The 23,142-nt window shown below is 44.5% G+C and overlaps 1 protein-coding gene across 5 annotated transcripts; it reads left to right on the plus strand.

Annotated features, from left to right (window-relative positions):
- The first annotated feature begins 80 nt into the window (after nucleotides 1–80).
- LOC139541418 (elongation factor 1-delta-like) lies at nucleotides 81–20,939 on the plus strand. Of its 5 annotated transcripts, XM_071346048.1 has the most exons (10): nucleotides 569–705; nucleotides 1,067–1,096; nucleotides 3,933–5,236; nucleotides 9,168–9,288; nucleotides 9,421–9,495; nucleotides 19,334–19,418; nucleotides 19,514–19,617; nucleotides 19,928–20,134; nucleotides 20,327–20,521; nucleotides 20,688–20,939. In XM_071346048.1, the coding sequence occupies exons 1-10, from the start codon at nucleotides 664–666 to the stop codon at nucleotides 20,724–20,726; spliced, it is 2,202 nt and encodes a 733-aa protein (XP_071202149.1). In that variant the 5' UTR covers nucleotides 569–663; the 3' UTR covers nucleotides 20,727–20,939. The 5 variants fall into 5 exon arrangements, with proteins under 5 accessions (XP_071202150.1, XP_071202152.1, XP_071202149.1 ...); XM_071346049.1 differs by lacking the exons at nucleotides 569–705; nucleotides 1,067–1,096; nucleotides 3,933–5,236 and adding an exon at nucleotides 81–199; XM_071346051.1 differs by lacking the exons at nucleotides 1,067–1,096; nucleotides 3,933–5,236 and having other exon boundaries at nucleotides 566–705.
- The last annotated feature ends 2,203 nt before the right edge of the window (nucleotides 20,940–23,142 follow it).

Raw genomic sequence — 23,142 nt, forward strand, 5'->3', positions numbered from 1 at the left:
TTTAATAATATTATAATCCTAAAATATTTTCAGTAGGATATATGTGAATCAACCGGGCGTTTAAAAAACAGGGCCCTTCCCCCTTGTCCCCCACACCCCTTCGGTGGACGCTTATTCTGTTCTCCCTTTCTGTTCTAGGCTCCTAACTGAACAAGCACACGAGGAACACCGGACCCGTTAACTATCGAAATACAGAACAGTAAGTAACTGACAGCTCGCTTTTCCAACCGGGTAATGAACATGGTAGCCGCTAGTCAAATTGTTTGGTGTAAGGGAGAGCTAATGTAAACGGTCAAGAAAAGAAATGTTGGGACAGCCATGAGCGTCCAAGTCGGGCCCGACCGGCTAAATATGAATATCAACAGAAGCTGCGATATTCAGACATCAGAAAATACGTAATTTTTCAGAGAATTCATTGCTAATGAATCTAGACGGGTGGCTATGACGTTTTAGTTTACAAACGCTTCAATTTGGAAGTGGCACCACCTGCCTCAATGTCTTGAGAGCGACGGAAGATGTCGACATGACGTATGTTATATCAGTGACAGAGTTAGCCGGTGACGTTAAATTGTTACATTGTAACATGGCCATCAAAGGAATAACACCGCTGTTGATACAATGTTTCAATGTGTTTTTTAACACTGTCTCAAATAACAACCTCTTATGTCTCTGTCCCCTTGTTATATGCTCTCAATAATTGGAGAAGTGAGTAGCCTTTTACATTAGTCTTTCTTTGTCATACGTTTAGTAAAATGTGGTTTAGGTTATTGATTATTAATTGAATGACACAACGTTTATATTTTTTTCTTTGCAATCACGCAGTCTTAAAATAGTCCTCCGGCCCCAATCCGTATGTGCCACGAGGAACCAAAGGCACGTTTAGCCAATTCTTGAGGCTGTCACACTTTTATATTTAGGCCTTCTGTACACGCCTATGCTGTAGCCTATTCCCAAGGTGTTGATTTCCCGGTAGGCCGGTATGCAGTATTATAATGTTTGTTTGCTTTGTTCATGGCTCGCGGCGGAATGGATGAAAATAACGTGTTGCGCATTCTAATCACGAAAGTTGTTTGTTCTCACACACTCACCAAGGAAGGTGAGTTACATTCGTTTATTTTATTTTATATATAGGCCAACTATAAGGTGTTTTACATGCATATCATGCAGGAAATCATTTTCTTAACGGCCAAACTATCAAGATGTGAATAATTTTAACAATCAAAATAATCTCTAATATATATTGTTAATAGGACTACAGCCAACTACAGCCAAGTTGTTTCTATTAGTAGTACTAAAAAACGATTGGGGGGAAAAACACATCTAGATGGCTATAAGGAAATGTGTTTCCTTTTTCACTATGGTATGAATTATGCATGATTTGCCCGCCATCAAAACCACAGCTTCATCCTGGACTGCTAATAACTCAAGTCTTTGCTGTGGCAGTTTATGTTGTGTAGTCTACTGTATAGAATCTAGGATTATATGATGTGTACACAGAACATACAGGATGTGTCCCAAATTGCACCCTATTCCCTTTATAGTACACTACTTTTGACCAGAGCCTTAATGCACTATAAAGGGAATAGGGTGCAACTCGGGATGCTCAACATTGTGAGGTTGGTCCTACCTGCATTAGATCTGATTTATCATTCCAGTGCTGTTCCTGTTATCACGCCATTCATTCAACAACGCCCCCCAGCAAACTTGCTGAGTGATCATATTTTATTTTCTGCCCTTTAAGGTTATGGAGCAACTTTTTCAGTTTGCATGCAGAATATGCATATTTTGAGATATATATATATATATATATATATACTGCTCAAAAAAATAAAGGGAACACTAAAATAACACATCCTAGATCTGAATGAATGAACTATTCTTATTAACTACTTTTTTCTTTACATAGTTGAATGTGCTGACAACAAAATCACACACAAATTATCAATGGAAATCAAATTTATCAACCCATGGAGGTCTGGATTTGGAGTCACACTCAAAATTAAAGTGGAAAACCACACTACAGGCTGATCCAACTTTGATGTAATGTCCTTAAAACAAGTCAAAATGAGGCTCAGTAGTGTGTGTGGCCTCCACGTGCCTGTATGACCTCCCTACAACGCCTGGGCATGCTCCTGATGAGGTGGCGGATGTTCTCCTGAGGGATCTCCTCCCAGACCTGGACTAAAGCGTCCGCCAACTCCTGGACAGTCTGTGGTGCAACGTGGCGTTGGTGGATGGAGCGAGACATGAATTCCCAGATGTGCTCAATTGGATTCAGGTCTGGGGAACGGGCGGGCCAGTCCATAGCATCAATGCCTTCCTCTTGCAGGAACTGCTGACACACTCCAGCCACATGAGGTCTAGCATTGTCTTGCATTAGGAGGAACCCAGGGCCAACCGCACCAGCATATGGTCTCACAAGGGGTCTGAGGATCTCATCTCGGTACCTAATGGCAGTCAGGCTACCTCTGGCGAGCCCATGGAGGGCTGTGCGGCCCCCCAAAGAAATGCCACCCCACACCATGACTGACCCACCGCCAAACAGGTCATGCTGGAGGATGTTGCAGGCAGCAGAACGTTCTCCACGGCGTCTCCAGACTCTGTCACGTCTGTCACATGTGCTCAGTGTGAACCTGCTTTCATCTGTGAAGAGCACAGGGCGCCAGTGGCGAATTTGCCAATCTTGGTGTTCTCTGGCAAATGCCAAAGGTCCTGCACGGTGTTGGGCTGTAAGCACAACCCCCACCTGTGGACGTCGGGCCCTCATACCACCCTCATGGAGTCTGTTTCTGACCGTTTGAGCAGACACATGCACATTTGTGGCCTGCTGGAGGTCATTTTGCAGGCCTCTGGCAGTGCTCCTCCTGCTCCTTCTTGCACAAAGGCGGAGGTAGCGGTCCTGCTGCTGTGTTGTTGCCCTCCTACGGCCTCCTCCACGTCTCCTGATGTACTGGCCTGTCTCCTGGTAGCACCTCCATGCTCTGGACACTACGCTGACAGACACAGCAAACCTTCTTGCCACAGCTCGCATTGATGTGCCATCCTGGATGAGCTGCACTACCTGAGCCACTTGTGTGGGTTGTAGACTCCGTCTCATGCTACCACTAGAGTGAAAGCACCGCCAGCGTTCAAAAGTGACCAAAACATCAGCCAGGAAGCATAGGAACTGAGAAGTGGTCTGTGGTCACCACCTGCAGAACCACTCCTTTATTGGGGGTGTCTTGCTAATTGCCTATAATTTCCACCTGTTGTCTATTCCATTTGCACAACAGCATGTGAAATTTATTGTCAATCAGTTTTGCTTCCTAAGTGGACAGTTTGATTTCACAGAAGTGTGATTGACTTGGAGTTACATTGTGTTGTTTAAGTGTTCCCTTTATTTTTTTGAGCAGTGTATATTGGCATTTGCTTGTGATTCAAGTTATTTAGTTGGCCATGATGGCATCTATTGGTTGCCATATAAAGAATATAAGTGGACCTGAATAGAGGCTGTTTATCCAGAGACATCTACTATTGGCTACCCTCCGACGTATGAGAATTCTAAGAACTCCAGAATATAACATTGGACATGAGGGGTTGTGTTCAGAAGGCATGAAATAGGAGTAAAACTTGTGAAACGGAGGCACTAGCCTGTACTCCTTGGTGAACACTTTGAAGATGTTTTCTCCTGTTTGTGCTCTTCGAACACAACCGGTGAAGTGAACATCGTTCAGTTCATCATTCATCCGACCTTGGTCTGCTGGATCTGGCTCTTTGTCTGTTCTTTTCCTTTCTCTTCCTGCATGCCTCAATGCATTCTGGGATTGATCCATTACAAAGCAAAAATAGCAGAGTCCAATGGATCAATTTATCTGTCTCTCTAACTTCTCTCCTCTGTGTAACTAACCCTCTAGCCTGTCCCTTTCTCCCTCTTTCTCTGCTTCGGATCAAAGATGCTGTCTCAGTGGAACCCCCCGTGTTCAGCAATGGATCAGTCTGATCCTGATCTCCCTCCCAACCACTGCCAGGTGGACTGTACCAATGAGGTGGCAGAGGGGGGTCAGAGGAACAGGGGTGGTGTCTCTTTGTCCTCCCCAGAGAGCAGCAGCATGAATGGAGATGGCAACCGGAAACGCAGTGGGAAGAGCCGTCGCCGTCGGAAACGCTCCGCTCAACCCGACAACCACCCAGCATCCATTGCCGTGGAGATGCATCCGCCTTCACCACCTGGCCAGGGGGACAGTAGCCACGCCCCTGTCCTTGACTCCCCCAGCATGGTCCTGCTCGGCATGCGGTCTGAGTGTGAATCTGTGTGGTTTGACCGCGGTGTGTATGAGCAGGCTGAGAGTCTGTATCAGTGCTGGTTGGCACGCTCTGCCAACGGTGCGAAGACACGGCCAAGCAGCTCACCCTCGCTCTCTGCCCTGGCTGCTGACAACCACCCCACCTCGCCTCAACCCTCACCCTCACCCCCTGGCCCGAACCACCCAATCACCCCTCCAACCATAGTATCTGAAGAGCATTGTGTTTTTGCAGAGCCCCTGCTGCAGCCAGCAGCCCCAGATTTCCTGGCCCTCCCCGCAAACAGCGCCGCCACACCAGACGAGGGGTACCTGTCCCTGGCCCAGACCCCCCAGGCGGCCTCCCCATTGACCTCGGCCCAGGCCCCTGGCCAGCTGATGAACGGACTGCCCTGTCTCCCCGTGGAGCTGCTGAGGCACGTGTGGCTGCAGAAGCCTCTTTACGACCGGGCCGAGGCCGCCTTCTACCAGAACCTCTACGGCAACAACCGCTCTCATACCTGCAACAACCTGGATGGTGGAACCTCCACCTCACGTACCAACCCTAACGCTCACTCAAACTCCAGGGGTATTGGAGACCACCCACAGAGTCTTATGGAAGAGGAGGAAGTGTTAGAAGAAGCAGCCATGGTCTCACAGGGGAAGGCCGAAGTCTATCACTCTCTGCTCACCATTCAGGAGGAGGAGGAGCCTGCTGACGTCACAGATGAGGAAGGTGTGGCCATGTCAGTGGGAGGAGTCTGTTACTTCCTTCATCCGGACAGTGAGAGGGTGTGGCTAGACCGGGGATGCTACGAGGATGCAGAGAGATGTTTCTACGGTTATTACCAGAATGTACCTGTGGAGTCAACAGTAACCAACAGAGAGGAGGGGGCTCTTGGGGAAGAAGATACTGCGGCGTCCGCAATGTCATCGCCAGCATCACCGGTCGCATGCAACGGCCCTCTGAGGGACAAGTATGACCCATTCCAGGAGTCTTGACCTCCACAAACAAAACCAGCTTCATTTGATGATATCCTTTTCATTGCTTTTTGATTTCTTTAACTTGTTTTTATTTGCTCATTTGTCACTTTTTTTTTGCTTTACCGTTTTCATTTTTTGACTTGCATGATTATTTATTTTACTCAATGTTGGTGGTCTTCAGAGATTTATCCCAAGGGCGCAACTTTGGTTTTATAAGTGTGGGTGTGGGGGGGGGGGCATAAATAAGAATATAATGTTTCTAAACACTTCTACATTAATGTGGATGCTACCATGATTATGGATCATTCTGAATAAATCATGAATAATGATGAGTGAGAGTTATAGAAACACAAATATCATACCCCCCCACACAAATGCTAACCTCCCCTGTCATTGTAATGGTTAGCATGTCTTGGGGGTATGATATATTTGTGCATCTGTAACTTTCTGACATGTCATTATTCACAATTCTTTCAGTGTTGGCTGTAATCTTGGTAGCATCCACATTAATGTAGAAGTGCTTGAAAGCGTTTGTTTTTATTTATAATAAAAGTGAATCAAATGACACGATACATTATTTACCATTCATTTCTATTGGGCACAAAATCTGAAACACAACCAAAACAAACAGCAAATGCATCCAACAAATTTATAGAGTCACAAGCTTGATATAGTCATTCAACTCTATGAATGTGGGACCAAATGTGGGGGGGAAACTATGCACAACAAGTGTTGTAATTTCTAAACGGTTCCCCAACCTTCCAATTAATGGCAATGCATTTCTTAGCCACTATGAATGCTAGGTTACACAGTTTCTTCTGATAAGTCTCCAGTGTCAACATTTCCAAGCAAACAAAAACAGGGAGAATCTGTACACATGCTGAGATAAAATAACATACTCTTTTCCAGCCATCTCAAGAGCATAATATATTGAAATATGTCCCCTTTTGTGTTTTACACCTCCAGCAGAGGAATAAAATTTCTGAGTGCCTGGTATTCAGTTACACTGGCATATAGTATGTTTTATGGACGGTCTTAAATGGCTATAATTTATGTCTGAGATGATATGAACATGACTGGGCATTTAAACATATCTGTATCCATTCATCAGTACTGTCTCCCAGGTCTTCCTCACATTTTTGTTTAACATGTTTTCTGTCATCAGGAAAAGCCTCTATCAACCCTTAACACAGTTTGGAAATCAACTTTAGAGGTTTGTCAGACTGCCTTAAAATAGTTTGTCTTTGCAGCTTCAGGCTTGTCCAGTGTTTGCTGCACATAGAGAACAAAGTGTTGCATCTGCAAAAGTTCACCTCAGCGCTGTCAGACTGGTCTTCCCTGGTTGCCTGACTCTGCTGAGACCCCTGTCACCATCTGATCCTGCTAAGACATGATGAGCATAGTGTTGTGTACTGACTGCATCATGACAGTAAAGCCTGTAGAGCTGATTATACAGTGTCAGTGTGAAAAGTAGGGAATTGGCTAGGGAAACTGGCAGATGAATAATGTTATTGCTGTACTGACTGTGATTGGAGCAAAAATAATATCTAACGTTAGCCAACTTTTGACTAGCTGTAATGGTACATCAACAGGTGAAAACAAGCCAAGTTCATTTACTTCTGTTGAAACAGGACAAAACTTAGGCTACAAAACATTTCCATACATACAACAGCTGTTAGATACTACAGTGCCTTGCAAAAGTATTCATCCCCCTTGACGTTTTTCCTGTTTTGTTGCGTTACAACCTGTAATTTAAATGGATTTTTATTTGGATTTCATGTAATGGACACACACAAAATAGTCCAAATTGGTGAAGTGAAAGGGAAAAAAGAACTTGTTTCAACAAATTAAAAATGGAAAAGTGGTGCTTGCATATGTATTCACCCCCTTTGCTATGAAGCCCCTAAATAAGATCTGGTACAACCAATTGCCTTCAGAAGTCACATAATTAGTTAGATTGCACACAGGTGGACTTTAAGTGTCACATGATCTCAGTGTATATATACACCTGTTCTGAAAGGCCCCAGTGTCTGCAACAACACCAAGCAAGCGGCACCAAGGAGCTCTCCAAACAGGTCAGGGACAAAGTTGTGAAGAAGTACAGATTAGGGTTGGGTTATAAAAAAATATCCAAAACTTTGAACATCCCACAGAGCACCATTAAATCCATATAAAAAAATTGAAAGAATATGGCATCACAACAAACCTGCCAAGAGAGGGCCGCCCACCAAATCTCACGGAGCAGGCACGGAGGGCATTCATCAGAGAGGCAACAAAGAGACCAAAGAGCTGCAAAGCTCCACAGTGGAAATTGGAGTATCTGTCCATAGGACCAATTTAAGCCGTACAGAGCTGGGCTTTACGGAAGAGTGGCCAGAAAAAAAGCCATTGCTTAAATAAAAAAAATAAGCAAAAACATTTGGTGTTCGCCAAAAGGCATGTGGGAGACTCCCCAAACATATGGAAGAGGGTACTCTGGTCAGATGAGACTAAAATGTAGCTTTTAGGCCATCAAGGAAAATGCTGTGTCTGGCGCAAACCCAACACCTATCACACTGACAACACCATCCCCACAGTGAAGCATGGTGGTGGCAGCATCATGCTGTGGGGATGTTTTTCATCGGCAGGGGCTGGGAAACTGGTCAGAATTGAAGGAATGATGGATGGCGCTAAATACAGGAAAATTCTTGAGGGAAACCTGTTTGTCTTCCAGAGATTTGAGACTGGGATGGAGGTTCACCTTCCAGCAGGACAATGACCCTAAGCATACTGCTAAAGCAACACTCGAGTGGGGAAAGCAACACTCGAGTGGGGAAACATTTAAATATCTTGGAATGGCCTAGTCAAAGCCCAGACCTCAATCCAGTTGAGAATCTGTGGTATGACTTAAAGATTGCTGTACACCAGCGGAACCCATCCAACTTGAAGGAGCTGGAGCAGTTTTGCCTTGAAGAATGGGCAAAAATCCCAGTGGCTAGATGTGTCAAGCTTATAGAGACATACCCCAGGAGATTTGCAGCTGTAATTGCTGCAAAAAGGTGTCTCTACAAAGTATTGACTTTGGGTGGGGGGTGAATAGTTATGCACCGCTGTTTAAAAAAAAATATATATATTTTTTGTTGTTATTTCTTGTTGGTTTCACCCCAAAAAATATTTAGCATTTTCAAAGTGGTAGGCATGTTGTGTAAATCAAGTGATACAAACCCCTAAAAAATCTATTTTAATTCCAGGTTGTAAGGCAACAAAATAGAAAAAATGCCAGAGGGGTGAATACTTTCGCAAGCCATTGTACCTGACAGATGGCTTGTGTTGAACTGGCTGTGGTAGCTACTAGCTAGCTTATGTTAGTTCATTCTCTCCAGACAGATCTTAAGTCAAGATGGAATGAAACATTAGCTAACATTACATGTCAGTTACACTACTAGCTCAGCACTGGGAAAACATATTTTTTGTTAAGTCAAACAGCACTTACTTTGCCAGCTACATCAATCAAATAAAGAGTAGCATATTTCTGCTCTGCTTGGTTTTATCACTCCAGAGAAAAAGCACAGCACACACAGACAACAGCTGCCTCTGTTTGCATGCTCTGTGGTGTCTGCAGAGTCCTAAATCCAGCCGTCTGAAACCACCAAACAGCCTACCTGACCGCTCTGAGGCATCCGCATGGTCCTAAAGCACAACGATGCTGCTTTTTGTATCACAATCCAATGATAAAACTGGGGGGACAAATATGCAGTACCCAGTGAAAGTCGTGCCCCTAATTTATCTTACTTCTAAGGATTGTCTGTAGTGGGACACAGATGGTTAAAACAGAGGGATACAAACAGTCTAATGGACTCACTGAATTACTAAACATTAGATCCCTTTCTCCTCCCTCTTCTGTCCCTCTCTCTTCTCATATCTGCTTCCTCTCCCTCTCTGTAGCACCATGAGTGCAGCATTACACTACCTAGCTCAGGAGAAGATCTGGTTTGATAAACCTCACTACGATGAGGCAGAGAGATATTTCTACGAACGCATGAACGGCACCTTACACCCAGCACAAGTAGGTTGTTTCTCTCTCTCTCTGTGTGTGTGTGTGTGTGAGAGAGAATCGCCTCTTCCTCACACGTGTCTCCACCTCTCTGGTGTGTGTGTACATCAGTGTTTGACCTGGTCCCTGTACTTTACCCTATAGGAGCTGGTGGGAGCCAACAGCATCCTGCAGGACATAGCCCGGGCCAGGGAAAACATCCAGAAGTCTCTAGCAGGAGTGAGTGTAATATAATACACATCTGAGCCTTCACACACCCCATCTCTCCCACTATCTGCTTTAAAGCTGCACTGAAAGTAAGATCATCACCTTTTTAATATACAGTACTGTGCAAAAGTTTTAGGTAGGTGTGTAAAAATGTTGGAAAGTAAGAATGCTTTCAAAAATAGACATGTTAATATATTATATGTATCAATTAACTAAATGCAAAGTGAGTGAACAGAAGAAACATCTCAATGAAATCCATATTTGGTGTGACCAACCTTTGCCTTCAAAACAGCATCAATTCTTGTAGGTACACTTGCACAAAGTCAGGGATTTTGTAGGCATAGGTGTAAGATTGAACAATTATACCAAACATGTGCTAATGATCATCAATTCAATATGTAGGTTGAAACACAATCATTAACAGAAACAGCTGTGTTGGAGGAATACAACTGGGTGAGGACCAGCCAAGCTCAGCTAACAAGGTGAGTTTGCTGAAGACAGTTTACTGTCAAAAGTCATACACCATGGCAAGACAGAGCACAGCAACAAGACACAAGGTAGTTATATTGCATCAGAAAGGTCTCTCCCAGGCAGAAATTTCAAGGCAGACAGGGGTTTCCAGATGTGCTGTCCAAGCTCTTTTGAAGACGCACAAAGAAACGGGCAACATTGAGGACCGTATGGCAGCAGGTGCTCTGGACTGATGTCAAAATTTGAAATATTTGGCTGTAGCAGAAGGTAGTTTGTTCGCCGAAGGGCTGATAGAGGTACACAAATGAGTGTCTGCAGGCAACAGTGAAGCATGGTGGAGGTTCTTTGCAAGTTTGGGGATGCATTTCTGCAAATGGAGTTGGGGATTTGGTCAGAATTAATGGTCTCCTCAATTCTGAGAAGCACAGGTAGATACTTATCCGTCATGCAATACCATCAGGGAGGCATCTGATTGGCCCCAAATTTATTCTGCAGCATGACAACGACCCCAAACATACAGCGAAAGTCATTAAGAATTATCTTCAGTGTAAAAGGAGTCCTGGAAGTGATAGTACGGCTCCCACAGAGCCCTGATCTCAACATCATCGAGTCTGTCTGGGATTACATGAAGAGAGAGGAGCACCCGAGGCTGTCTAAATCCACAGAAGAACTGTGGTTAGTTCTCCAAGATGTTTGGGCCAACCTACCTGCCGAGTTCCTTCAAAAACTGTGTGCAAGTGTACCTAGAAGAAATTATGCTGTTTTGAAGGCAAAGGGTGGTCACACCAAATATTGGTTTGATGTAGATTTTTGTTCCGTTCACTCACTTTGCATTTTGTTAATTGATAAATATAAACTATTAATGTCTATTTTTGAAAGCATTCTTACTTTACAGCATTTTTTCACTCCTGTCTAAAACGTTTGCATGGTACTGTAGATCATCTTTTGTAGTGTGTTACCTGGTCCAAGACCCCACCCACACACATGTCCAAATGTATGTGGACACCTGCTCGTCTAACATCTCATTCCAAAATCATGGGCATTAATATGGAGTTGGTCCCGTCTTTGCTGGCTGCTAAAACAGCCTCCACTCTTGGGAAGGCTTTCCACTAGATGTTGGAACATTGCTGCTGGGACTTGCTTCCAATCAACCACCAGAGCATTAGTGAGTTTGGGCACTGATGTTGGGCGATTAGACCTGGCTCGCAGTCAACGTTCCAATTCATCCCAAAGGTGTTTGATAGGTTTGAGGTCAGGACTCTGTGCAGGCCAGTCAAGTTCTTACATCCCAATCTCAACAAACCATTTCTGCATGGATCTCGCTTTGTGCATTGGGGCATTGTAATGCTGAAACAGGAAAGTGCCTTCCCTAAACTGTTGCCACAAAGTTGGAAGCACAGAATCATCTAGAATGTCATTGTATGCTGTAGCATTAAGATTTCCCTTCACTGGAACTAAGGGGCCCGAACCATGAAAAACAACCCCAGACCATTATTCCTCCTCCACCAAACGTTACAGTTCAAATCAAATTGTATTTGCCACATGCGCCGAATACAACAGGTGTAGACTTTACTGTAAAATTCTTACATATAAGCACTTAACCAACAATGCAGTTCAATAAATAGTTAAGAAAATATTTACTAAATGAAGTGTAAAATAAAAACCAACAAAGTTGGCACTATGCATTGGGGCACGTAGCGTTCTCCTGGCATCTGCCAAACCCAGATACGTCCATCAGACTGCCAGATGAAGCGTGATTCATCACTCCAGAGAATGCGTTTCCACTGCTCCAGAGTCCAATGGCAGTGACTTTTACCCCACTTCAGCCGACACTTGGCATTGCACATGGTGATCTTTGGCTTGTGTGCTGCTGCTTGGCCATGGAAACCCATTTCATGAAGCTCCCAACGAACAGTTGTTTCCAGAGGTAGTTTGAAACTCTGTAGTGAGTGTTGCAACCGAGGACAGACAATTTTTCTAAAGCGGTCCTGTTCAGTGAGCTTGAGTGGCCTATCACTTTGCGGCTGAGCCATTGTTGCTCCTAGACATTTCCACTTCACAATAAAAGCACTTACACTTAACCGCAGCAGCTCTAGCAGGGCAGAAATGTGAAGAACTGACTTGTTGAAGGGTGGCTGGCATCCTATGACGGTGCCACGTTGAAAGTCACTGAGCTCTTCAGTAAGGCCATTCTACTGCTAATATTTGTCTATGGAGATTGCATGGCTGTGCTCTATTTTATACACCTGTCACCCAACGGGTTTGGCTGAAATAGCCATATATATATATATACACTGCTCAAAAAAATAAAGGGAACACTTAAACAACACAATGTAACTCCAAGTCAATCACAATTCTGTGAAATCAAACTGTCCACTTAGGAAGCAACACTGATTGACAATAAATTTCACATGCTGTTGTGCAAATGGAATAGACGGCGGCGTCCGACGGCGACGGCTCTTCCCACTGCGTTTCCGGTTGCCATCTCCATTCATGCTGCTGCTCTCTGGGGAGGACAAAGAGACACCACCCCTGTTCCTCTGACCCCCCTCTGCCACCTCATTGGTACAGTCCACCTGGCAGTGGTTGGGAGGGAGATCAGGATCAGACTGATCCATTGCTGAACACGGGGGGTTCCACTGAGACAGCATCTTTGATCCGAAGCAGAGAAAGAGGGAGAAAGGGACAGGCTAGATGGTTAGTTACACAGAGGAGAGAAGTTAGAGAGACAGATAAATTGATCCATTGGACTCTGCCATTTTTGCTTTGTAATGGATCAATCCCAGAATGCATTGAGGCATGCAGGAAGAGAAAGGAAAAGAACAGACAAAGAGCCAGATCCAGCAGACCAAGGTCGGATGAATGATGAACTGAACGATGTTCACTTCACCGGTTGTGTTCGAAGAGCACAAACAGGAGAAAACATCTTCAAAGTGTTCACCAAGGAGTACAGGCTAGTGCCTCCGTTTCACAAGTTTTACTCCTATTTCATGCCTTCTGAACACAACCCCTCATGTCCAATGTTATATTCTGGAGTTCTTAGAATTCTCATACGTCGGAGGGTAGCCAATAGTAGATGTCTCTGGATAAACAGCCTCTATTCAGGTCCACTTATATTCTTTATATGGCAACCAATAGATGCCATCATGGCCAACTAAATAACTTGAATCACAAGCAAATGCCAATATACACTGCTCAAAAAAATAAAGGGAACACTTAAACAACACAATGTAACTCCAAGTCAATCACACTTCTGTGAAATCAAACTGTCCACTTAGGAAGCAAAACTGATTGACAATAAATTTCACATGCTGTTGTGCAAATGGAATAGACAACAGGTGGAAATTATAGGCAATTAGCAAGACACCCCCAATAAAGGAGTGGTTCGGCAGGTGGTGACCACAGACCACTTCTCAGTTCCTATGCTTCCTGGCTGATGTTTTGGTCACTTTTGAATGCTGGCGGTGCTTTCACTCTAGTGGTAGCATGAGACGGAGTCTACAACCCACACAAGTGGCTCAGGTAGTGCAGCTCATCCAGGATGGCACATCAATGCGAGCTGTGGCAAGAAGGTTTGCTGTGTCTGTCAGCGTAGTGTCCAGAGCATGGAGGCGCTACCAGGAGACAGGCTAGTACATCAGGAGACGTGGAGGAGGCCATAGGAGGGCAACAACACAGCAGCAGGACCGCTACCTCCGCCTTTGTGCAAGAAGGAGCAGGAGGAGCACTGCCAGAGGCCTGCAAAATGACCTCCAGCAGGCCACAAATGTGCATGTGTCTGCTCAAACGGTCAGAAACAGACTCCATGAGGGTGGTATGAGGGCCCGACGTCCACAGGTGGGGGTTGTGCTTACAGCCCAACACCGTGCAGGACGTTTGGCATTTGCCAGAGAACACCAAGATTGGCAAATTCGCCACTGGCGCCCTGTGCTCTTCACAGATGAAAGTAGGTTCACACTGAGCACATGTGACAGAGTCTGGAGACGCCGTGGAGAACGTTCTGCTGCCTGCAACATCCTCCAGCATGACCAGTTTGGCGGTGGGTCAGTCATGGTGTGGGGTGGCATTTCTTTGGGGGGCCGCACAGCCCTCCATGGGCTCGCCAGAGGTAGCCTGACTGCCATTAGGTACCGAGATGAGATCCTCAGACCCCTTGTGAGACCATATGCTGGTGCGGTTGGCCCTGGGTTCCTCCTAATGCAAGACAATGCTAGACCTCATGTGGCTGGAGTGTGTCAGCAGTTCCTGCAAGAGGAAGGCATTGATGCTATGGACTGGCCCGCCCGTTCCCCAGACCTGAATCCAATTGAGCACATCTGGGACATCATGTCTCGCTCCATCCACCAACGCCACGTTGCACCACAGACTGTCCAGGAGTTGGCGGATGCTTTAGTCCAGGTCTGAGAGGAGATCCCTCAGGAGACCATCCGCCACCTCATCAGGAGCATGCCCAGGCGTTGTAGGGAGGTCATACAGGCACGTGGAGTCCACACACACACTACTGAGCCTCATTTTGACTTGTTTTAAGGACATTACATCAAAGTTGGATCAGCCTGTAGTGTGGTTTTCCACTTTAATTTTGAGTGTGACTCCAAATCCAGACCTCCATGGGTTGATAAATTTGATTTCCATTGATAATTGTTGTCTGATTTTGTTGTCAGCACATTCAACTATGTAAAGAAAAAAGTATTGAATAAGAATATTTCATTCATTCAGATCTAGGATGTGTTATTTTAGTGTTCCCTTTATTTTTTTGAGCATATATATATATATATATATATATTACACACACAGAACCAGTCAAAGGTTTGTACACCTACTCGTTCAAAGGTTTGTATTTGTACTATTTTCTACATTGTAGAATACTAGTGAAGACATCAAAACTACAGTGGGGAGAACAAGTATTTGATACACTGCCGATTTTGCAGGTTTTCCTACTTACAAAGCATGTAGAGGTCTGTAATTTTTATCATAGGTACACTTCAACTGTGAGAGATGGAATCTAAAACAAAAATCCAGAAAATCACATTGTATGATTTTTAAGTAATTAATTTGCATTTTATTGCATGACATAAGTATTTGATACATCAGAAAAGCAGAACTTAATATTAGGTACAGAAACCTTTGTTTGCAATTACAGAGATCATACGTTTCCTGTAGTTCTTGACCAGGTTTGCACACACTACAGCAGGGATTTTGGCCCACTCCTCCATACAGACCTTCTCCAGATCCTTCAGGTTTCGGGGCTGTCGCTGGGCAATACGGACTTTCAGCTCCCTCCAAAGATATTCTTTTGGGTTCAGGTCTGGAGACTGGCTAGGCCACTCCAGGACCTTGAGATGCTTCTTACGGAGCCACTCCTTAGTTGCCCTGGCTGTGTTTTTGGGTCGTTGTCATGCTGGAAGACCCAGCCACGACCCATCTTCAATGCTCTTACTGAGGGAAGGAGGTTGTTGGCCAAGATCTCGCGATACATGGCCCCATCCATCCTCCCCTCAATACGGTGCAGTCGTCCTGTCCCCTTTGCAGAAAAGCATCCCCAAATAATTATGTTTCCACCTCCATGCTTCACGGTTGGGATGGTGTTCTTGGGGTTGTACTCATCCTTCTTCTTCCTCCAAACACGGCGAGTGGAGTTTAGACCAAAAAGCTCTATTTTTGTCTCATCAGACCACATGACCTTCTCCCATTACTCCTCTGGATCATCCAGATGGTCAATTGGCAAACTTCAGACGGGCCTGGACATGCGCTGGCTTGAGCAGGGGGACCTTGCGTGCGCTGCAGGATTTTAACCCATGACGGCGTAGTGTGTTACTAATGGTTTTCTTTGAAACGGTGGTCCCAGCTCTCTTCAGGTCATTGACCAGGTCCTGCCGTGTAGTTCTGGGCTGATCCCTCAACTTCCTCATGATCATTGATGCCCCACGAGGTGAGATCTTGCATGGAGCCCCAGACCGAGGGTGATTGACCGTCATCTTGAACTTCTTCCATTTTCTAATAATTGCGCCAACAGTTGTTGCCTTCTCACCAAGCTGCTTGCCTATTGTCCTGTAGCCCATCCCAGCCTTGTGCAGGTCTACAATTTTATCCCTGATGTCCTTACACAGCTCTCTTGTCTTGGCCATTGTGGAGAGGTTGGAGTCTGTTTGATTGAGTGTGTGGACAGGTGTCTTTTATACAGGTAACGAGTTCAAACAGGTGCAGTTAATACAGGTAATGAGTGGAGAACAGGAGGGCTTCTTAAAGAAAAACGAACAGGTCTGTGAGAGCCGGAATTCTTACTGGTTGGTAGGTGATCAAATACTTATGTCATGCAATAAAATGCAAATTAATTACTTAAAAATCATACAATGTGATTTTCTGGATTTTTGTTTTAGATTCCGTCTCTCACAGTTGAAGTGTACCTATGATAAAAATTACAGACCTCTACATGCTTTGTAAGTAGGAAAACCTGCAAAATTGACAGTGTATCAAATACTTGTTCTCCCCACTGTATGTAATAACACATATGGAATCTTGTAGTAACCAAAAACTGACAGCTTTGCACACTCTGCATTCTCTCAACCAGCTTCATGAGGTAGTCACCTGGAATGCATTTCAATTAACAGGTGTGCCTTGTTAAAAGTTCATTTGTGGAATTTCTTTCCTTAATGCGTTTGAGCCAATCAGTTGTGTTGTGACAAGGTAGGGGTGGTATACAGAAGATAGCCCTATTTGGTAAAATACCAAGTCCATATTATGGCAAGAACACTTCAAAAAAGCAAAGAGAAATTACAGTTCAACATTACTTTAAACCATGAAGGTCAGTCAATACAGATAATGTCAAGAACTTTGAACGTTTCTTCAAGTGCAGTCGCAAAAACCATCCAGCGCTATGATGAAACTGGCTCTCATGAGGACCGCCACAGGAAAGGAAGACCCAGAGTTACCTCTGCTGCAGAGGATAAGTTCATTAGAGTTAACTGCACTTCAGATTTCAGCCCAAATAAATGCTTCACAGAGTTCAAGTAACAGAGACATCTCAACATCAACTGTTCAGAGGAGACTGCGTGAATCAGGCCTTCATGGTCGAATTGCTGCAAAGAAACCACTACTAAAGGACACCAATAGGAAGAAGAGACTTGCTTGGGCCAAGAAACACGAGCAATGGAAATCTGTCCTTTTGGTCTGAGTCTAAATTTCTGATTTTTGGTTCCAACCACTGTCTTTGTGAGATGCAGAGTAGATGAACGGATGATCTCCGTGTATGTGGTTCCCACCTTGAAGCATATGTGTTATTTCATAGTTTTGATGTTTTCACTATCATTCTACATGCCATTCCTGCATGTTCCAGTAGCATGTTGTGGCTCGTAACGCTGGTTTAAGCCTCAGGGGTGTGTGTGGGTTTATGCAGGTATAACCTGCTGAGGCAAGACTTCTGTTTGTATGATTTCTTGCGTGACTGACTTAACCCTTCATTCCTCTGCCTGATCCCTCCTGTAGACCAGTCCTGGGTATACCTCTGCCTGATCCCTCCTGTAGACCAGTCCTGGGTATACCTCTGCCTGATCCCTCCTGTAGACCAGTCCTGGGTATACCTCTGCCTGAACCCTCCTGTAGACCAGTCCTGGGTAGACCTCTGCCTGAACCCTCCTGTAGACCAGTCCTGGGTATACCTCTGCCCGATCCCTCCTGTAGACCAGTCCTGGGTATACCTCTGCCTGAACCCTCCTGTAGACCAGTCCTGGGTATACCTCTGCCTGAACCCTCCTGTAGACCAGTCCTGGGTATACCTCTGCCTGACCCCTCCTGTAGACCAGTCCTGGGTATACCTCTGCCTGAACCCTCCTGTAGACCAGTCCTGGGTATACCTCTGCCTGATCCCTCCTGTAGACCAGTCCTGGGTATACCTCTGCCTGAACCCTCCTGTAGACCAGTCCTGGGTATACCTCTGCCTGATCCCTCCTGTAGACCAGTCCTGGGTATACCTCTGCCTGATCCCTCCTGTAGACCAGTCCTGGGTATACCTCTGCCTGAACCCTCCTGTAGACCAGTCCTGGGTATACCTCTGCCTGAACCCTCCTGTAGACCAGTCCTGGGTATACCTCTGCCTGAACCATCCTGTAGACCAGTCCTGGGTATACCTCTGCCTGAACCCTCCTGTAGACCAGTCCTGGGTATACCTCTCCCTGATCCCTCCTGTAGACCAGTCCTGGGTATACCTCTGCCTGATCCCTCCTGTAGACCAGTCCTGGGTATACCTCTGCCTGAACCCTCCTGTAGACCAGTCCTGGGTATACCTCTGCCTGATCCCTCCTGTAGACCAGTCCTGGGTATACCTCTGCCTGAACCCTCCTGTAGACCAGTCTTGGGTATACCTCTGCCTGATCCCTCCTGTAGACCAGTCCTGGGTATACCTCTGCCTGAACCCTCCTGTAGACCAGTCCTGGGTATACCTCTGCCTGAATCTCCTGTAGACCAGTCCTGGGTATACCTCTGCCTGAACCAACTTCGCCAAACGGGGGATGATTTAACAAAAGCGCATTTGCAAAAAAAGCACAATCGTTGCACAACTGTACCTAACCATAAACATCAATGCCTTTCTTTACTACTGAAAGCTCCTCTGATCATCACCAAGACCTTAGACTCGGGATGGGCAATGTTAATCGGATATCCGAACTGACGTTTGTATTCTAACACTTGTGAGCGGCCTATGAAAAAGCAAAAAATAATGAAGAAGCTTTATCTAAAAGTCTTTTCAAGCTCATTTTCTATCTTGTTGGGTTTTACAGGAAAATACATTTTACTATCATGGTGCTTTTAGCCCCCCGGTCAGCCCTGACAATGGTATGCTATTTTCCCCACTTCAATTGGTGATTTTACCCTACAGGCACGCACCAACGGAGTTTCCACAAGACCTTACACAGATCAATGCAAAACACTCACCAGAACTTTTTGTGAAAACTGAATCAGGCTAACGGCAACAGTTAAAGAGAAGTCTGAAAACAGCACATTGTCTGCTTTTGTGGCATTTTCTGTCTTTCTAATTGGTCGAGTAGTATTTTAATTTTAAATGTTGACTATCTGGATATCCAAATGTTGTTTTATATTATTCGAATAGTTAAAAAATTGCTAATGCCCATCCTTTCCACACTCTTTCTTCCTGAGTGGGAAGAGCGTTGCATTAGCTGTAATTGTAGCTGTCATTCATTGTCTATTCGCTCTCTGCCAACAGCTGTATTTATTTATGAACACAACATGTGACAGATCTGTTGTTTACCCTATTGTGTCTTCGATTTAACTGATCATGTTACCTGAGTTTGGCCAGTAGAGGTTGCTGGTGATCTGCTTACAGTGACATGTTGACTTTCGTGTGTGTGTGTGTGTGTTTTGTGTTCAGAGTGCAGCTAATGGGACAGGAGATCAAGGGGAACTCGTCACACAGATCAAGATCCTGGAGCTAGAGAACCACAGTCTGCACCAAGGTGTGTGTGGCATCTGTGTATCTTACTCAAAGGTGCGCGTGTGCTTCCTTCCATGTGATCTTACTGACTCTCTTTCCCGTGTGTGTCTCTGTCAGTGGTGGAGGACCTGCGGTCAGCTCTGTCTAAGTTGGAGTGTCGGGTATCGGTCCTGGAGAAATTCCCATCGCCAGCCCCAGTCCCTGCAGCCCCCTGTACAAATGTAAGTCCCTCTCACGCTGGTCCTGTGTGGCTGAGTTAGGAAGAGCATGGCGCTAGCAAAAACAAGGTTGTGGGTTCATTTTCCGCAAGGATCACATACATGTAATCAATCACACATTTTTGTGTAAATTGCTTTGGATAGAAGCATATGCTTAGTGGCCATTGTCTTCCGACAGATGGCATCATTTTAAGGAGACGAGTAGCTATGGACTATTATTAGTGCAGACTGAGTCGTTGTACTTTCTGGCAGGACACAATGTTAACTGGCATATATTTTTCTCATATTATTGGTCTGCTCCTCACCTCCTCAGGCCACATCTGTCCAGCAGAAGACGACCAGTGCTCCAGTTGAGGAGGAGGAGGATGATGATGATGATATGGACCTGTTTGGCAGTGATGACGAGGAGGATGCGGAGGCAGAGCAAATCAAAGAGCAGAGGCTGAAAGAGTACGCAGAGAAGAAGGCCAAGAAACCCATCCTCATCGCAAAGTCTTCTATCCTATTAGATGTCAAGCCTGTACGTCACAGTCCCCACCCACTCTTCCTAACGCGCTCTCCATCAGTAGACAGTATTTTATAAATATTTATGATGGTATATTTGTTCCAGTGTGTTTTCATGACATTCAAATCTTTCTTCATGTCTTCCGGTTATGTTATTTCCCTTTCTCTCCACCTTCCCCTCTCTCTGCTCTCCCTTTTGCTCTCTCAGTGGGATGATGAAACAGACATGGCTAAGCTGGAGGAGTGTGTGAGGTCTGTTGTTGCTGACGGTCTGCTGTGGGGTCAGTCTAAGCTGGTTCCAGTGGGTTATGGTATCAGGAAGCTACAGATCCAGTGTGTTGTTGAGGACAACAAGGTGGGGACAGACCTGCTAGAGGAGGAGATCACCAAGTTTGAGGACTACGTGAGTGCAGGCATGATTCTCAGACACACACACACACACACACACCTCTCTTTGACAATATACTATACTGTATGACCTTGTATGGTTATCTTAACCAAATGAGAGACGGTTGGAAACTGTTGTGTAGTTTATCTTGATGAATGTTCTCTATTCTTTTGTTCTACAGGTCCAGAGTGTCGACGTAGCAGCTTTCAACAAGATTTGATTCAACCCTCTTCCTCGTCATTGGGCCCGTCCCACATGGCACCCTATTCTCTATATTGTGCATAACTATTGATGAGAACTCTATAGGCCCTGGTCAAAAGTAGTGCACTATATAGGGAATAGTGTCATTTGGGACTTGGCCATGTTCCCTGTCCATTCATCGCTGCTGTTTGTGTCACATGGTTAATAATAAAGAGCTTTTGGTGCACTTGAACTCCTCTCTTTTCTCTCTCTCTGGGTATTCACACATGTAAGGGTTAGGAACCACTGTAAATGACCATTTATTGTAAAATTCATGGACAAAGTTTGGTTTGTCATGTGTTAATAAAAGGGTCAAATCCATCCCTAGATGAGGTAGCAGCATTCTCCTACAAGATACATTGGAGTGTACAAAGCATTAGGAACACTTGCTCTGTCATGACAGACTAACCAGGTGAATATAGATGAAAGCTATGCTCCCTTTATTTATTGATGTCACCGGTAAAATCAAATGCAATCTGTGTAGATGAAGGGGAAGAGACAGGTTAAAGAAGGATTTTTAAGACCATTGAGATGGATTGTGTGTGTGTGCCATTCAGAGGTTGTATGGGCAAGACAAAAGATTAAAGTGCTTTTGAATGGGGTATGGTAGTATGTCGTGGGAATTCAGTACTGAGAGACATTTGGTCATTGCTTCAAACAATCATCTTTATTTAATTATTGCAATAATGAGGCTGGCCAGGTGCACCAGTTTGATTGTCAAGAACTGCAACGCTGCCAAGTTTTTTAAGCTCAACAGTTTCCCGTGTGTATCAAGAATGGTCCACTACCCAAAGGACATCCAGCCAACTTGACACAACTGTGGGAAGCATTGGAGTAAACATGGCCCAGCATCCCTGTGGAATGCTTTCAAGACCTTGTCGTCCATGCCCTGATTAATTGAGGCTGTTCTAAGAGCAAAAGAGGGTGCAACGCCTTATTAGGATGGTGTTCCTAATGTTTTGTACACTCTGTGTATATCAGAGCCATTGATATGCAATACACCATTTTTACATGATGTATTGGCTTATGAAAACAAGCACAATAGATTCATTGACCTGTAGAATGTTTTTATTGGTGAATTATTTTGGAAGTTGACAGCAAATGACATGCGCTAGGAGAAAGATTATAGCTATAGGAATGTGGAAAATGTAAGATCACTGGAATTTCTCGGACTCCTGCAACACTGCTTGCTTTTGAAGCTAAGCAGTGTTGGTCCTGGTCAGTACTTAGATGGGAGAACAGATGCTGCTGGAAGTGGTGTTGGAGGGCCAGTAGAAGGCCCTCTTTCCTCTTCCTGTTGGAAGGTAAACCTTCACCCCAGTCTGAGGTACTGTTTTATACATTTGCCCCCCAAATTGTTTGTCATTATGGGGTATTGTGTGTAGATTAAGGGAATAAAACAATTTAATCAATTTTAGAATAAGGCTGTAGCATAACAAAATGTGGAAAAAGTCAAGGGGTCTGAATACTTTCTGAATGCACTGTAAAATAACATCTTACTGCAGAAAAGTGGACTGCGGAGAGACAGCCATTTTATATATCTTGTATTGTAATTTGCACAGTACCTTGTATTAGACCTAGATATTGTGTGTATGTACTGATATGTAGGCTGTGTGATACATTTTAAATGTATTTCAGTCCTTGACTAATAATGCTCTGCACTATGCAGTATGTCATGTTTCATGTGGACCCCAGGAAGAGTAGCTGATGCTTTTGCAGCGGCTAATGTGGATCTGAATAAATACCAAATCTTGGTTACAGAATGTGACTACCATCATGTCCCACTGATGAGAGACCGTTGTCAACAGTGTTGACGCCTTTTTTTAAATACAATTTCATGAAATATAGCAAAATAAAGAATAGGTTGTTATTACCATATACTAGCTATGCAGGGGAAAACATGTGAAATGGGGTTGATTACAGTATCACCTTGAACACAATACCTGTTCAGTGGAGTGGTTTGAGTCAAAACTCGTATTAACTGTTTCGAAAGAGGACCGCAGTGGCTTATCATTAATATATAGATTACCTAATTAATGATTGAAAATGAAATTATAATACCATTTTTGTCAGCCAAAAAATGCACATGTATTTGTTCCTGGAATCAACAAGACTGGAACTGACCAGTAAAAAAAGCAAGAGTTAAGAAAAAACGTTAGAAAGTATGACTTTTGTTAGAAAATGGAATCTAAAATATGTTAGAAAATGGTTACATTGAATATGAAATGTCAGAAAAAATGTAACATTGATTCTAAAATACAATATACATGAAAAAGATTTATGGTTCAGATTTAGTCTGATCCGGACTGGCCTTGACTTGGGCCAAGCATAGACATCTATGTTTGTTTCAGATCTCACCCAGGCCGGCCTTAATTTCAACGTCTACAGATGTCAGG

Source organism: Salvelinus alpinus, chromosome 16 (genome assembly GCF_045679555.1).
Source record: "Salvelinus alpinus chromosome 16, SLU_Salpinus.1, whole genome shotgun sequence".
Lineage (NCBI taxonomy): Eukaryota > Metazoa > Chordata > Actinopteri > Salmoniformes > Salmonidae > Salvelinus > Salvelinus alpinus.